At 46.0% G+C, this 15,095-nt stretch overlaps 1 protein-coding gene across 1 annotated transcript; it reads left to right on the top strand.

The window, feature by feature from the left end:
- The first annotated feature begins 6,509 nt into the window (after nt 1-6,509).
- LOC149861801 (olfactory receptor 10A7-like) lies at nt 6,510-7,448 on the top strand. Its single transcript, XM_090053814.1, has one exon. The coding sequence runs from the start codon at nt 6,510-6,512 to the stop codon at nt 7,446-7,448; it is 939 nt and encodes a 312-aa protein (XP_089909940.1).
- Nucleotides 7,449-15,095: the final 7,647 nt, after the last annotated feature.

The following is a 15,095-nucleotide window of genomic DNA, read 5'->3' on the forward strand; positions in this document are numbered from 1 at the left end:
CTCTACTTGACTCACACTGGTGAGCCAAACCTAGGACTTCATTGGGCTGTCCCCACCTTAAGTCAATCCTATTCCCCTTTAGGTTTTTTCTCATTTGCTTTTGAGGTGAGCAGCCACAAAACTCAGTTTGCCCTCCTCTAGTCTGTATACGGTTTATTTTCAAAACTTCAGTTTTGCTCCCTGCCACCCCACAGGCCTCATGCTGACCAGACCAGCACTTTTCCTTCCACTAAGCAACAGATAGGAATCTGTTATTAACCATCTTCTTGCCAAAATGGCCAGGGCTAAAACCATCTCCAGTTGGCAGAGGGATCTTTGAACATCTCAAGATGCGAAAAACCCCAATTGGATTCCAGTACAAGGATTCAACCCTGTCAGGACTTGGAGGAAAAGCTTCCCACCAAAAACAGATCAGGAATTGGATTATATTCTTCTTAGACTGATGAAGTAACCAGGTCCTGGAGGCCTCCTGAAATATCCATAAAGATTTTTCTAAGAAGAGGGGAAATAGGCCATTGAGAGCCATTCCAGACTGATACTCTGGCAGACCACTGCTCTGAAGATGGATATTAATGGAATTGTGTTAGTTTGTTCTGGTACGTTTTGTTATTAGGGAAGATGTAGTGATAGAATGTATAACTTATGGATGCTCCCTAAAAGGCGACCGAGGGATTTGGGAATTGGAACATAGTCCCTCATAAAATAGGTAGTTCAGAATTAGAGCACATCTACATGTGCACGTCACTGCAGAGCCGACTAACTAGCTCTGGAGTAAAGTGTCACAGTCTATACATGTGCTGGTATTAGGGCACAATAAACTAACTCCACCATAAGATAGTTCTGTCGGAGTCATTTACTGCACTGATCTTTGAACATCTCAAGAAAACACATACATAGTCCATGACCAATGGGGACCAGACTCCTACCTAGCCATGTGGCTTTTCAGGATCAGCACCCTTGTGCAGCATCCAGTTCCTCTGCCACCCAATGCTCCCACCTGGAGCCAGTCCTCCTGTAAGCCTGCTGCCAGCCAGGGGCCCCCCTCCACTTGGGACAGCTGCACTTTGAGCCAATGTTCATGTGTAGATGCTGTGCTGGGGAGCAGCATACTCCAGCTCAAAATGCTGGAGAGTTCACTGCATCACATTAAATCGCATGTGTAGATGCACCCAGAGAGACAAAGGACCTGCAAACCTGGAACCCAGCTGCAAAGGGTTAAGGGAATAATAGCCTACCTGCAGAGGCAGTGGAGATTCATAAAACAAGCTTTGTCTAGTCTTAATCTTACAGGGCAAAGTGGCTGCAGGCTGAAGAGGCAACTTGGATTTATTTAGGCCAGCAAAGAAAGTTGTTCAAATCTTTGGATATGCAACATCAACATAGCAGCTTTCAGCATTTGCCACTCATTATGCTGCTACCTAAAATATTTACCAACTCCCTCCTCTTCTAGTATTTGCATGTTTGATTTCCATACACTCTAGCCTCTGATGTCAGAACCCAGCTCCCACCTCCACTTTCAGCAGGAAGTGATCCATTAAGAAGACACATTCATCTCTTATTAAATCACTTAAAAAACAGGCGAGATTAAAAACAACAAGTTGATCCTTGATTATGCTTCTGTTCTAGTGTCCGCTATTGAAAAAAAAAAATCCCACTCACTTCTCCACATATTAAGAACAAAAAACAACCCAAAACCCACCATCATCTTTTAAAACCTCCTTCCACAAATTTGAGTGGTCCAAACCTCTTGCTACTTCTTCCCCTTGTTTAATCTCCCTTCAGAGTGATACAGTTAAAAAGCCCTCACCATTAGCCACAGTTTTCCTCTGGTAATAGACACACCACCATTTTTTCTAAGAAGTTCAGTTGGCTTCTCTCAGGAGGGGTACAAACACTAAAACAAACATCCACCTCTGCATCCCCAGCCTTCACCATCATGTTCTGCAGACAGAGGAAACATTATGGATGACTGTCCAACATTAGCTTAAGGTTCATAGTGAAGACTGTCACCCTTATTGGCCTGTTTTCATATGGGCTTGATCATCAAGAGGGCTCCTAACTCCATCCCTTTTCAACCACACTACGGCCACCACCATATGGAAAAAAACAAAGCAAAAAACAAAACAAAAAACCCCACTCTGCTGTAAAACAATTAGTGTTTGACTTATTCTAAAGCCATTTAAATCTTCTCACATCTGCTTACTTAAAACGCTGTTCACATTTAGGAAGGTCACTATCAATGTCATTATTAAAAAGTGATAATAAGAGCACTCATCCTTCTTCCATCACTATCTATGTTTGGGTTGTCCTCTCTTCCTCTCACTCACATTGCTGTGGATTCATTTTTAGAGTTAACAAACCAACCCACAAAACCTTCTCCATTTCTTGGCTACTTTGCCATTCCAAAATCTCCACAGCCCATCCTGGGCTCAACCAGGAGGCATTCAGTGCTCTCTTCTGCCCCTATAGCCACAACCTGCTCCTCCAGTAGTTAAAAACAAACTAAAAGATATGAGCATCTGCTCTCAAACAAGAGGCTCACTAGCCCAGGTGAATACCATGCCATAGCAACCAGCTATAATAACCAGGTCTCAAAATACTTTTCTTCAGATACTGAGTGGGTGAAGCTTCCTGCAGATTCCCCAGTCCGATAGCCTGCCTCCTTGCAAAGACATACTCTTCTCCTCCTCAGAGCTCTGCTTCTTCAAGCCTACAGGGTCAGGATGCCCACCTTGCCTCAGGCCCTGCTTTATATCCCTCTAAGCCTCCCCCATTTTGGTCATGTGGCTCCCCAGCCACACACAGGGGTTTCCTAATGGCAAGCCTGTGCTCCTTTGCTGCAGCCCCATGCAGAAAGCTTGGCTTACAGCACTATCCACTTACAACGACAGGTGATTCTGGCTCACTTTCACAAAGCTGCTACCATCTCTTGTCTTCCATCTGCCTAGATTAAAATCCCCTGCACATGTAAAATCACTGGATCTGCTCTCTCCTCTGAGAGAGGCACAGATCCAGATGGTGAATTTGTTGCTACTATTGCCCCACTTTGCAGTGGCTTGGGGATCCCTTAAATATCTCTCAGCAACAGTCTGGCCAAGCCTACTCACAGAACATCTTCAGGCAGAACTGTTGGCTGGCCTGCAATCTGCAGCCACAGGTAGACTTAAGTGGGGAGGTTGCTATCTATCTCAAGCATCCAGTCAAGAGGCCCTGGACAATACTTCAAGAAAGATGTGGACAGACTGGAAGGAGTCCAGTGGAGAGAAATAAAATGCTTAGAGGCCTGGGGAGCAGAACTACTATGGAAAAACCGAAAGACTTGCAGACAAGAAGACTGAGAGGGCTGATTTGATAAGCCTTCAAATAACTGAAGGGTGACTACAAAGAAGATTCAGAAAGACTACATGGCTATAGTGGACAGGACTAGGAGCAATGGAGCTGTAACAGAGGAAATTTGGGTTGGAGATTTAGGAGCAACTTTCTGACTATGAGGGTTGTTAATCAATGCAACAGGTTGCCTAAATCTCCACCCCTGGGAATTTTTAAAAGCAGCTTAGATTGGGTTGGGATGACTTAGCCAGGCTTGACCCTGTCTTGGGAATTTGATGTCTTCCTGACATTCCTTCCAGACCTATCGTTCTAAACAGTGTTCAGCAGGTTCACCAACAGGGGTGAGCCTGCCAGCTGGAGCCTCTGGCATGTTGGGTCAGCTGGGCAATTAATCTGGGCTGGGCTGCCTGATAGCCTCTGACATTGGGCCAGAAAGGATTTTTCTATCCTTCCTGTTGCTACAGATGCTGAGTGTTTGCCTTTCTCTGCAATGGGAGTATAGCCCTCTTCCTTGGATCGCTAAAGCACATTTTAACAATCCTTGCAGCAGCAAGACACTGCATCCCTCTTTCCACTGCTTTATGCGTGCCAGGTTAGGCTGCTATGCTTTGTAGTTGTGCAACTGGGTTGATAGTTCAGTTCTAGGAATAGGTTAGATGAGGATTTTTATTGGAGTATTTGTATTAGGATGATCCTGCCTCAGGCAGAGGGTGATCTCCGAAGGTCCCTTCCTGTTCTACTTTTCCATGATCTCAGTATAATTGAATATTAGTATTAACACCCACCTGTCTGTCTCTTTTCTCAGCTTTAGTCATGTAACTAATTTTGGCTACATCCATATTAACCTTTAGCCCATAATAAAGCTGAGTGTAAGTGCTGAAACCATTTCAAGCTGAGCTCCAGGTCTCTCCTGTGGCTACATCCCAGGAGTGGATGATGTAGTTCATTGCAACTAGCAAGAGACCTCATCCTTGGATATAGGAGGAGTTGAAAGGCAAGAGTATTTTAAGCAGGATGTGGTTTGAGACACTTTAGTGCTATTGGCCTGTCAGGTCTCCTGCTTGTCAGTAATGCACTAGAAATTTCATTAAGAACACCATGGCTGTTCCCCTTAATTTTGCAAGGCGATTTTTTTAGCTTTCCACCTGTGGCATTGAGAACAGCTGCCACAAATTAAATCCATCTGTTAAACACAAGAAAAGTATGGGGAAATAGCAGTGAATGGTAAGAATAGCTAACTTTGAATATGAGACAAATGCAAATAATGAGTGGAGTGTCCACTGATGTTGACCATGCATCAGATAGGGAGACAGATGGATAGACGGAGAAAGGGGAGGGGTGGAGGTAGTGTTAGGGAGCAGCTATTGCTTTGACCAACATTTGTATATTGTTGTCTGAAGGAACATGATAACAGTTTAGTGCTGACACCTCAAGGAAAGAGGACAGGGCACCCTGATCTAAATACCAACGGTGTTGTACTGTCTCCTTGTAATCAGAACATTGTTTATTTACAAGCTATGGTTCTCTGTTGTAATTATGCAAGTACTATTTATGTACCTTTTCTCAGATTTCATGCAATGAAATAGTTAAAGCAGTATTTGCTTTACCTTTTCCCAAAACAGCTGTTACAAATCATTGTAAAATTATTTAATTTTTCACTGAATGATCAAAGAAGCATCTTTTTGAGTTATTCCTTTAAATTAGGATGCATGTTTTAACAGAACATTCACAAAATCAATTGTTTGGAGATTTATTAAACAAGCAATTTCTCCACCTTGCTTTTAGTTCTCTGATGTGAAATCAAATGTTATACATGGATTTGCAATGTATTTTTGTGTATTGTAATTGGAAAGTACTTCTTTGATATATCTATACACTGACATATTTCAGCAGCATTTCAGGTTCATATTATTCTCAAATTATCAGATTTTTTACTTGCCGAATGATAGTACATCTGTGGAGAATTCCAGCCCAATTTTATTGCCTGGTTATGGCAATCTATTTTATCCTGAGTTTTGTCTTTTAGGATATACATGTTCATAATAAAGACTGTAATATTTTAGCATGTTAAATGGATAAATATGATTATATTGCATAACTTTAAATCTTTGGTATCTACATTGAAAAAAGAGGTAGTTATACTGAGGGAAAACCTGACTGCTATTGAAGTATTCAGTTTTGCCATTTATTTTAATGGCACTTGTTATTTCACTGTTCTTTCTGTAAGGCAACTGGGACCCAAGTAGTGTAAACCCTTAAATCATCTGCTTGAGCTTACCTTTGCAACTATCCCCATGGATATCTGCAGGATTATTAAGAATAAAAATGTTAAGCAAGTGTGTGACTCTCTGCAGACTGCAACTTAGCCAAGGATTTGGATAATGCTAAAGTACTGAACCTACCCAAGGCATTTTTTAATGGAAGCACAAGTATCTTATTTACGTAGACAGGTGCTATTTTCTTGTTCAGAAAATGTGAGTGCTTTTCCATGCAAAAAAATAACTACAGGTAGGGGTTTTAAAAATGTTGGTATTTTTCCAACCCTCCTCTCTCCACTTTCTTACAGACAGAAATAAATTTGGATTTGGTTAAAACAAAACAAAGATTTCTTCATTCAAATAATGATGAAAATGCAAAAAAGAGTAATTATTGCATTTTTAAGGCATCTGTAATGATGCTAAAATGTTACTTGGCTTTCTTTCTACCTTTCAGGACATATGCTGATTGCTTAAGGTCTTCACCATTGCTATTATGTCCATAATACTGGACAATTGTAAGGCCCATTGCTATTATGTCCACGATACTGGACAACTGTAAACCCCTTTGCTAGGGATTATATTTCTTTGCCAAGCCTTGGAGACCCTGAGTCCAATTCAAGTTGATAAGTGAACACCTGATGTGGGAAAGCCAAGAGATGAAGGCTCTGATCACACAATCGGTAAATATACCGACCTACAGCCTAAGACTCCATCTGTCCGAAGAGTAAACTACCCTGAATAATATTCAGAATTGCCCTGAATGGAAAACCAAAGAAGCAGTTGTCTCTGCCTAGGATGGCAAGTCTATGTATTCGGTGAAACCTGTGCAACCCTGTCAGAATCCCTGGACTGGCTGACGCATTAATAAAGTGCAGAATCTCTCATGTTCATTTGAACACCACACTTCGGAGACTTAGAAAAATGATCTGGGCAAATCAAACTGTAGTTACTGAATTCATTCTCTTGGGGTTCTCCACTCTCAAGCAGTTCCAGCTTCTGCTCTTTGTGGTGATTTTGGCTATTTATGTCATGAGCCTCCTAGGAAATATCCTCATCATCCTCATCACTATGGTGGACCCAGCCCTTTCCAGCCCCATGTACTTTTTCCTCAGGAACTTGTCCTTCTTGGAAATCTGCTTTACCCTCGTAGTTGTCCCCAAACTGCTGGCAATTCTCTTCTCTGAGAATAAATCCATCTCCTTCTCTGGATGCATAGCACAGATGTTTTTCTTCTTTTTCCTCAGAACCGTGGAGTGCTTCCTCCTGGTCGCCATGGCCTATGATCGTTATATTGCTATATGCTACCCACTGTGCTACACGAGCATTATGAATGGGAGGATGTGTACCCAAATCATGCTGACCTTGTGGATCTCAGGAATCCCTATGGGGACTGTGCAGGTCAAATGGCTCTTTAGTTTCCCGTTCTGTGGACCCAATGAGGTGGATCACTTCTTCTGTGATGGCCCTCCTCTCATAGAGCTGGTGTGTGCAGACACCTACAGGTTTGAGATGCATTCCCTCACAGCTACTGTAATAATTATAATGGTCCCATTTGTACTGATCATAGTGTCCTACATTTGCATCATCCATACCTTGCTAAGGATGACATCAGCAGAGGGTAGATGCAAAGCTTTTTCTACTTGTTCCTCCCACCTCACAGTTGTGATTCTGTTTTATGGCACAAGCAGCTTGACGTACACGTGGCCCAAGTCCAGCTACTTACCTGACACCAAGAAGATCTTGTCTCTCTCCTACACAGTCATCACCCCCATGTTAAACCCCATTATCTATAGCTTGAGGAACAATGAAGTGAAGGGAGCCATGTGGAGAACACTGAGCAGAAGAAGAAGTTCATGGTAATTACCAGTTCTGTTACAGCTTCTTTTATCCCAATTGACTGCTGGGACATCCCGCTGAGCAGAACTCCAGGGCCTTGAATGTAACTGACCCACTGAGGTAAAAGTAGGCGTCATGGAGCTTGGATTAATTCATAATACTTACTCATTTAAAGTGTATGTATGTATATATGTATATGTTTTATGTTATGTCCAGTTCCTTGCACGGTGTATGCAGATTAATCCGTTCTTACAGGATTAGAGCGAAAAAGTAAAAAAGAAAAAGAAATCCTATGGAGCAGTTTTGCCTAAAGATCTGGCTCCCAGAATAATATCAGATTCTGAGAAAATTATCTTCTATTCAGACAGCTCCCTCTGTTCTAAAGCATCCATTACACAAAGCTTTGCATAATGCCAAATTAATGACAGTACAGGGGGCCTTCCAAAGAGTTAAGACTTTCTTGTGCACTAAACAAAAAACAATTAGAAGTGCCAGTGTAAGATTTCCACTTAGTAAGAACAGTAATAATACAGGTAGTGGTAGGGATGACCATGAGGCCTGACAATGTCTTGCATTCCAAAGCTTGTCTGATTTTATCCCAACCCCATCACCCTAAGAAATCATTGGTCTTCCATAATTTCTGGACCATCACAGCTACACCAACACTTTTATGCTACCATTTTATCATTGGCCTGTAGTTAGGCTCTGGAGCAGTGAGAGACACGCGGGTGAAAGCCCGCTGTGCTCCCGGTCCCCCGAAGCCCCCCAGACACCCCCTAAGCAGCCGCAGAGCCCCCTGCCAACCCCCAGCACAGCCAGAGGTAAGTGGGCTCATGGTAGGAAGGGGTTAACTCCTCGCTCCCTGGGAGGAGGCGGCTGCATGGAGCTGGGCCGGGTCAAGCCCTTGCCGAGGTCCCTACTTGGCCCAGCCCCTGAGGGAGCCACGTGAACAGGCTGCATAAACAGGCGCTTGAGTTAATGTGGAGTTCACATAGGAGATGGTGTGGGAGGACACGAGACCCTGCCTGCGAACCCCCCAGAGTAGTCAGTCCCAGCCATAGCCAGCCTATCAGAGGCATGACATGGATGGGCACACGCTGTACCCCTCGGGTCCCCTCGGGCTCTGTGGCCCCCCCATCGGGCACCTCAGAGACGGCCGCCCAGATGGAGCCCATGGTTCCGGGCTCCATGCAGACGGAGCCCCTGGCTCATGGCTGCAGGGGCTACCTGTCCCTTTTTCAGGCTCTGGGGCCTGGGAGCATGGCCACCTCCCCTTGCGGGGTCTGCTCCCTACTGGGGTCTCTGGTGCACCAACTGGAGGAGCTCCAGGCCACAGTCCAGAGACTGCGTGCCATCAGGGACTGTGAGCAGGAGATAGACTCCTACTGCCAGGCCCTTCTCCCCCGGAAGCCGCAGGGTAGAGCACTGTCTCCCTCCAGGACTAAGGAGGACTCTGGGACCTCCCGCTCTGCCCAGTCAGGGGCATGGACCAAGGTGGTCAAGGGCCCAAAGGCCCGCTGCACCAAGGCCCTTCCCTCGCCGGAGCTTAGCAACAGGTTTGCACCTCTTGCAGCCCCAGCAGAGCCTGCTCAGTTGCCAGCTCCCGCAGGCAACCCAGGCTCAACCACAGCTACCGCCCCTGCTCTCCCCAAGACAAAACAAAAGGTGTTTGTTGTGGGAGACTCCATCCTGCAGGGGACTAAGGGGCAATCTGCCACACTGACCCCTTAGCCCGGGAAGTCTGCTGCTTCCCAGGGGCCTGCATCCGAGACATTGCGGAGAGGATCCCAGAACTCCTCCGGCCCACAGAACACTATCCCATGCTCTTTATTCACGTGGGCACCAATGACATGGCTCGGAGCACCCCCAGCCAGGTCATGAGGTGCTACAGGGATTTGGGAGCGGGGCTTAGGGGTCTGGGAGCTCAGGTGGTGTTTTCATCGATCCTCCCAGTCTCAGGCTATGGGCTGAGGAGGGAGAGGAGGATCCACGTAGTGAACCAAAGACTGCGGAGCTGGTGTCATCGGGAAGTCTTTGGTTTCCATGACCACAGCCTGCCCTTTGGCGAGAGAGGCAGTGAGCTGCTGGGAAGAGATGGCCTTCACCTCTCCCCCTGGGGAGGAGGTTCTTCTCAGCCAGGCTGGCTGACCTGCTCCACCGGGCTTTAAACTAAGCCTGCTGGGGGATGGGGGGACTACTGCCACTGCTGGCCCGCTGAGCGACCCTTGCAAAGCCAGCAGACCAAGGCACTTAAGGGAGCCCACCCCTGCCCCAGCCCTGGCACAATCTGTGGGCAAGGCAAGAGCCCCCAAGGGCACACTTGCCTGCTTGTACACTAATGCAAGGAGCCTGGGCAACAAGCAGGAGGAGCTCATCCTCCTGCTCAGTGCAAAGAATTATGACATCATTGGGATAATGGAGACCTGGTGGGACTCCACCCATGACTGGACCATGGGTATAGAGGGCTATACCCTGTACAGGAGGGATTGTGTTGACAAAAGGGGCGGGGGTGTAGCTCTCTATGTGAAAGAAAGCTACATGTCCCTGCAAGCTGATGTTGGCGACCGGCATGGACAGCTAGAGACCCTCTGGGTAAAAATTCGTGGGGAATACAGCACAGGGGACACAATGGCGGGAGTCTACTACAGACCTCCCACTCAAAGTCCTGAGCTTGACCAGGAGTTTGCCCGGGAACTGACTGAGGCCGCTTGCTCCAGGACCTTGGTTGTCATGGGTGACTTCAATTACCCGGACATCTCGTGGAAAGATCACTCAACAAAATCCAAGCGGTTGCAAAGCTTTCTCTCATGCGTGGATGACCTCTACCTGACTCAAGAAGTCTATGGGCCAATGAGAGGCAAAGCGCTGCTCGACCTGGTACTGACTACGGGGGACAACCTAATCGGCGACCTACTGATCGATGGGAAGCTGGGTAACAGCGACCACGAGCTGATCACCTTCACCATCCACCGTAAAGCTGGCAAGTCAGTCAGCAACACAGAAGTCCTTGACTTCAGAAAAGCCGACTTTGACAAGCTCAAGAGGCTTGTCGGTCAGGCCCTCAGGGACCATGACCCCAGGGAGAGGGGAGTTCAAGAAGAGTGGTTGCTTCTCAAGGAACCGATCCTCAATGCACAAGCTAAATCTATTCCAACACGGAGGAAAGGCAGCAAGAAGGCACAGCAGCCCTCCTGGCTCTCCAGGGACCTAGCGGACCTCCTGCAGCTAAAAAGGAAAGCCTACAAAGGATGGAGGATGGGATTCACCTGCAAGGAGGATTATTCTATGCTGGTCTGGTCCTGCAGGGACCAAACCAGGAAAGCCAAGGCTGCAACTGAACTCCAACTAGTTTCGAGCATCAAGGACAACAAAAAGTCCTTTTTCAGATATGTGGGGAGCCAGAGGAAAAGCAAGGGCAACGTTGGACCCCTGCTAAACCAGATGGGGCAACTGACAACTGATGCCCAGGAAAAAGCCAACCTATTAAATAGGTACTTTGCGTCAGTCTTTCAACAGTCCCATGGGATGCCCATGCCCGCTATGGGACAGGGAGATCCGGGTGATGGGGATCCCCTACCCTCCATAGATGCTGACCTCATGAAGGAACACCTTGAGAAGCTGGATACCTTCAAGTCAGCCGGCCCTGACAGTCTGCACCCCAGGGTACTCAAGGAGCTGGCGAGCGTCATAGCCCAGCCCCTGGCATGGATCTTTGAAAACTCCTGGTGCTCTGGTGTAGTGCCTGAAGACTGGAAGAAGGCCAATGTGGTGCCGATCTTCAAGAAAGGGAGGAGAGTGGATCCAGCTAACTACAGGCCCATTAGCCTGACTTCTATCCTGGGGAAGATCTTAGAAAAGTTTATTAAGGAGGCCATCCTTGAGGGACTGGCCCAGGCTAACATCCTAAGGGATAGCCAGCACGGGTTTGTTGCGGGTAGGTCTTGTTTGACCAATCTCATTTCCTTCTATGACCAGGTGACCTATCACCTGGACCAGGGAGAAGAGATTGATGTCATATATCTTGACTTCAAAAAAGCTTTTGATCTGGTATCCCATGATCACCTCTTGGCCAAACTGGCCAGTTGTGGCCTTGGCTCCACCACAATCCGCTGGCTGGGAAATTGGCTTCATGGTCAGACCCAGAGGGTTGTAATTGATGGCAGTCACTCATCGTGGTGCCCTGTGACCAGCGGGGTCCCTCAAGGCTCTGTCCTTGGACCCATACTGTTCAACATCTTCATTAATGTTGTGGACATTGGAGTCAGGAGTGGACTGGCCAAGTTCACCGATGACACCAAACTTTGGGGCAAAGCATCCACGCCAGAAGATAGGCGGGTGATCCAGGCTGACCTGGACAAGCTCAGCAAATGGGCAGACGAGAACCTCATGGTGTTTAACATCGAAAAATGCAAGGTTCTCCACCTTGGGAGGAAAAACCTGCAGCATCCTTATAGGCTCGGCAGTGCTACGTTGGATAGCACTACAGAAGAAAGAGACTTGGGGGTCATCATTGACCACAAGATGAACATGAGCCTGCAATGTGATGCTGCAGCTAGTAAAGCGACCAAAATGCTGGCTTGCATCCAAAGATGCTTCTTGAGCAAATCCTGGGACGTCATTCTCCCCGTGTACTTGGCCTTGGTGAGGCCGCAGCTGGAGTACTGCGTCCAGTTTTGGGCTCCACAATTCAAAAAGGATGTGGAGAAGCTTGAGAGAGTCCAGAGGAGAGCCACACGCATGATCAGAGGTCAGGAAAAGAGATCTTACGATGATAGGCTGAGAGACATGGGACTCTTTAGCCTATAAAAGTGTAGGCTCAGGGGTGATCTGATGGCCACCTATAAGTTTATCGGGGTGACCACCAGGATCTGGGGGAACATTTGTTCACCAGAGCGCCCCAAGGGATGACTAGTTGAATGGTCATAAACTCCTGCAAGACCGTTTCAGGCTGGACATAAGGAAGAATTTCTTTACTGTCCGAGCCCCCAAGGTCTGGAACAGTCTGCCAGTGGAGGTGGTTCAAGAACCTACACTGAACACCTTCAAGAGTAAATTGGATGCTTATCTTGCTGGGATCCTATGACCCCAGCTGACTTCCTGCCCTTTGGGCAGGGGGCTGGACTCGATGATCTCCCGAGGTCCCTTCCAGCCCTGTTGTCTATGAAATCTATGAAATTATGCAAATACAGAGTCCCTCCACCGTCAAAGCTCTATAGCTGAGAATTGAAAATGAATTGGATTCAGAACCTAATTTGAATGATATCTGTAATGCAGGGGTTTTCAAAAGCATACAAGGACATTAAGGGCCAAGTTTGATTTCATTGTTATGTAGAGCAGTGGCACACATGTAGTCATGAAAGTGCAATTTTATTTGCATAAATATTCTCACCCCATGCTTCCCTTCTCATCGTGCTCAGAAGTCTCCACTATGGTTGGGCAGCCCCAACATGGAATATAATCCTGTAAATATGAACATAACTGTCTGTAAGTTCCCCAGACTTTATTAAAAAAACCAACTATGGGAGGAATGGAGAAGGAGGATGGAGTGCCCACTCAACTTTTAGCTCATTAGTCTAGTATTATGTAACTTGCCAATGGAATGGGAAACCTAGGTTCCTGGCCCCTCTTTCCTAGAGAGGGTTTGAACTTACATCTCCCACTTCACAACAAAATGTTCTAAATTTGAACCTGCATGTTTCACTGTCCAGCAAGATACTCTAGTTACTACGTCATTGACTAGACATTGGTGCTCTCTAGCCTTCCCTTTGATGCTGGCCCACCAGATTTCCAAGAGTAGAAGATAAATGGCTCAAATGAAAAGGTGCAGTGCAAAGAGATGGCAATTTTATAAGATGGATGCTGCCTGCGAGAGAGTGAGCCCTTTGTTCATTCCCTCCCGATCTACCACTACCAGAGGTACAGAAAATATCCCTATACTGTTTATTAGGGCTGTGCAAATGACACTGTTCTGTGTTGACTTGCATTTGGTGGAACAGTGTTTCATTTTTAAGTTTGTTGTGATGTGACACTTCTGTTCCGTTTCATTTTGACAAAAAAAGTTTCGCTGTCTTGACGCTGTTTTGATGTTTCACCCATAGGCTATAATGGGGAAGCCTGAAATACCCTATAATTTTGCCATTTATGGCTTGATTTAAATAAAACTTGTCTGCCAAGTTCCAGGGAGATAGGTTGTGGGTTTTTGGGGAAACTGTACCTCAAAGTCTTGAAAGCAAAACTCATGTCACGTGTATGTGTTAACCTACAGTGGGGTCAAAATTGCAGGGATACTAGTCCCTGATGAGGTCATCAAGTGGGCCAAGTTTCAAGAAGATCAGTGCAGGGGTGTGGGGGAAACTGCACCTCAAGCTGCGGACAAGCAAAACTTGTGACATGGGTGACATTGTGCGTATTAAGGCGCAGTAGGGTGAAAACTGCAGGCATTATAGCCCCTGCTGAGGCCACGAAGCCTTCCAGCTATCAAGGAGATAGGTGCAGGAGATTCTGGGTTCTGGGACCCTGCACCTCTGGGCTGCTGACAGGCAAAACTCATGACATGGGCGTTTGCAACTGTGTTTGCCTTGGGGCACAGGGGGTGAAATGTTTTTGAAATGTTTCAACTTGCTTCGTTTCATTTCAAGGCTGTTTCAAAGCTCTCTGTTTCATTTTGATTTTGCTATTTTGAGCTTGAAATGAGTTGAAACAATGTCAAAACAAAACTGCCAGTGAAATTTCACACAGCCCTACTGTTTATCCACCTTAAATGCAAGAGTTAAAAAAAAGTCAGAGGGAGCAACAGCCATAACTCTCTCTTCTAAGGCAACATTCACTTCACTAAACTACCCTCCCTCCACATTGATCTCTTATTCTTCACTCTACCTAGAATCTGTTCATTGTGGCCTGGTATGTCAGCTTGAAGACAAGGGCTTGAAACAGCTCTAGGTAATGTCTAGTCTGTGGCCTGATAGTTGCTGGCAAATGGAAAATGCAAGTTGAAACCACATCTGCATGAGGTTTATAACTTATATCTTCTCCTCCTCATTGCCTCAAGCAGATACACATCCACCTGGAAATAAATCCTAAAAGCCACATAAGTGCCAAACCTGAGACTTAACTGATTCTGAAAGTAATGATGCAGTTCATTCTTTGTATTTCTGCAATGAACTGTGAAGGTATAACTGACTCTGAGCATTACTTTGTTCTGCCTACAATCACTGGCTTGTGTAAATTGTAATAGCTCCACTAATATCAATATGAATATTGGTTTTCTGGGGGGTATAAACCTGGGTGTTCTCAGGTCCCTGTTCCACCAAACATTCTTCCTCCCTTTCCCATCATACTTATGTTTAAAAGGAACTGTAAAATAATCAGGAAAGAAACATGTACACTTGGTTGCATAAGAAATCCACAGACCTAGATAAAATAATTAACACAAGTAAAGAGAGAAGATGTTTTTGAATTCTGTGCAAAGACTGTCTCTGAGGCTGTCTATATATGTGCTCCAGTGTGGACAGTGGTGGGGTGGGGTGTGCTTTAATTAGAGCAGCTCTGAGAGATGCTCTAATTAAAGTCTGTTACATATATTCAGTGCCCCACTCTTCAAAATGGCATTCAGGGCGTTTTAACCAAAGCTCATTTTAGTTGAAGTGCTCCTGCCACCATTCTGAAGTGTAG

Source organism: Crocodylus siamensis, chromosome 6, assembly GCF_052110815.1.
Source record: "Crocodylus siamensis isolate JL-2025a chromosome 6, ASM5211081v1, whole genome shotgun sequence".
Classification (NCBI taxonomy): Eukaryota; Metazoa; Chordata; order Crocodylia; family Crocodylidae; genus Crocodylus; species Crocodylus siamensis.

Excerpts from the sequence above, each read along its gene's own strand:
- LOC149861801 (XM_090053814.1), top strand. The coding sequence starts at position 6,510 with ATGATCTGGGCAAATCAAACTGTAGTTACTGAATTCATTCTCTTGGGG.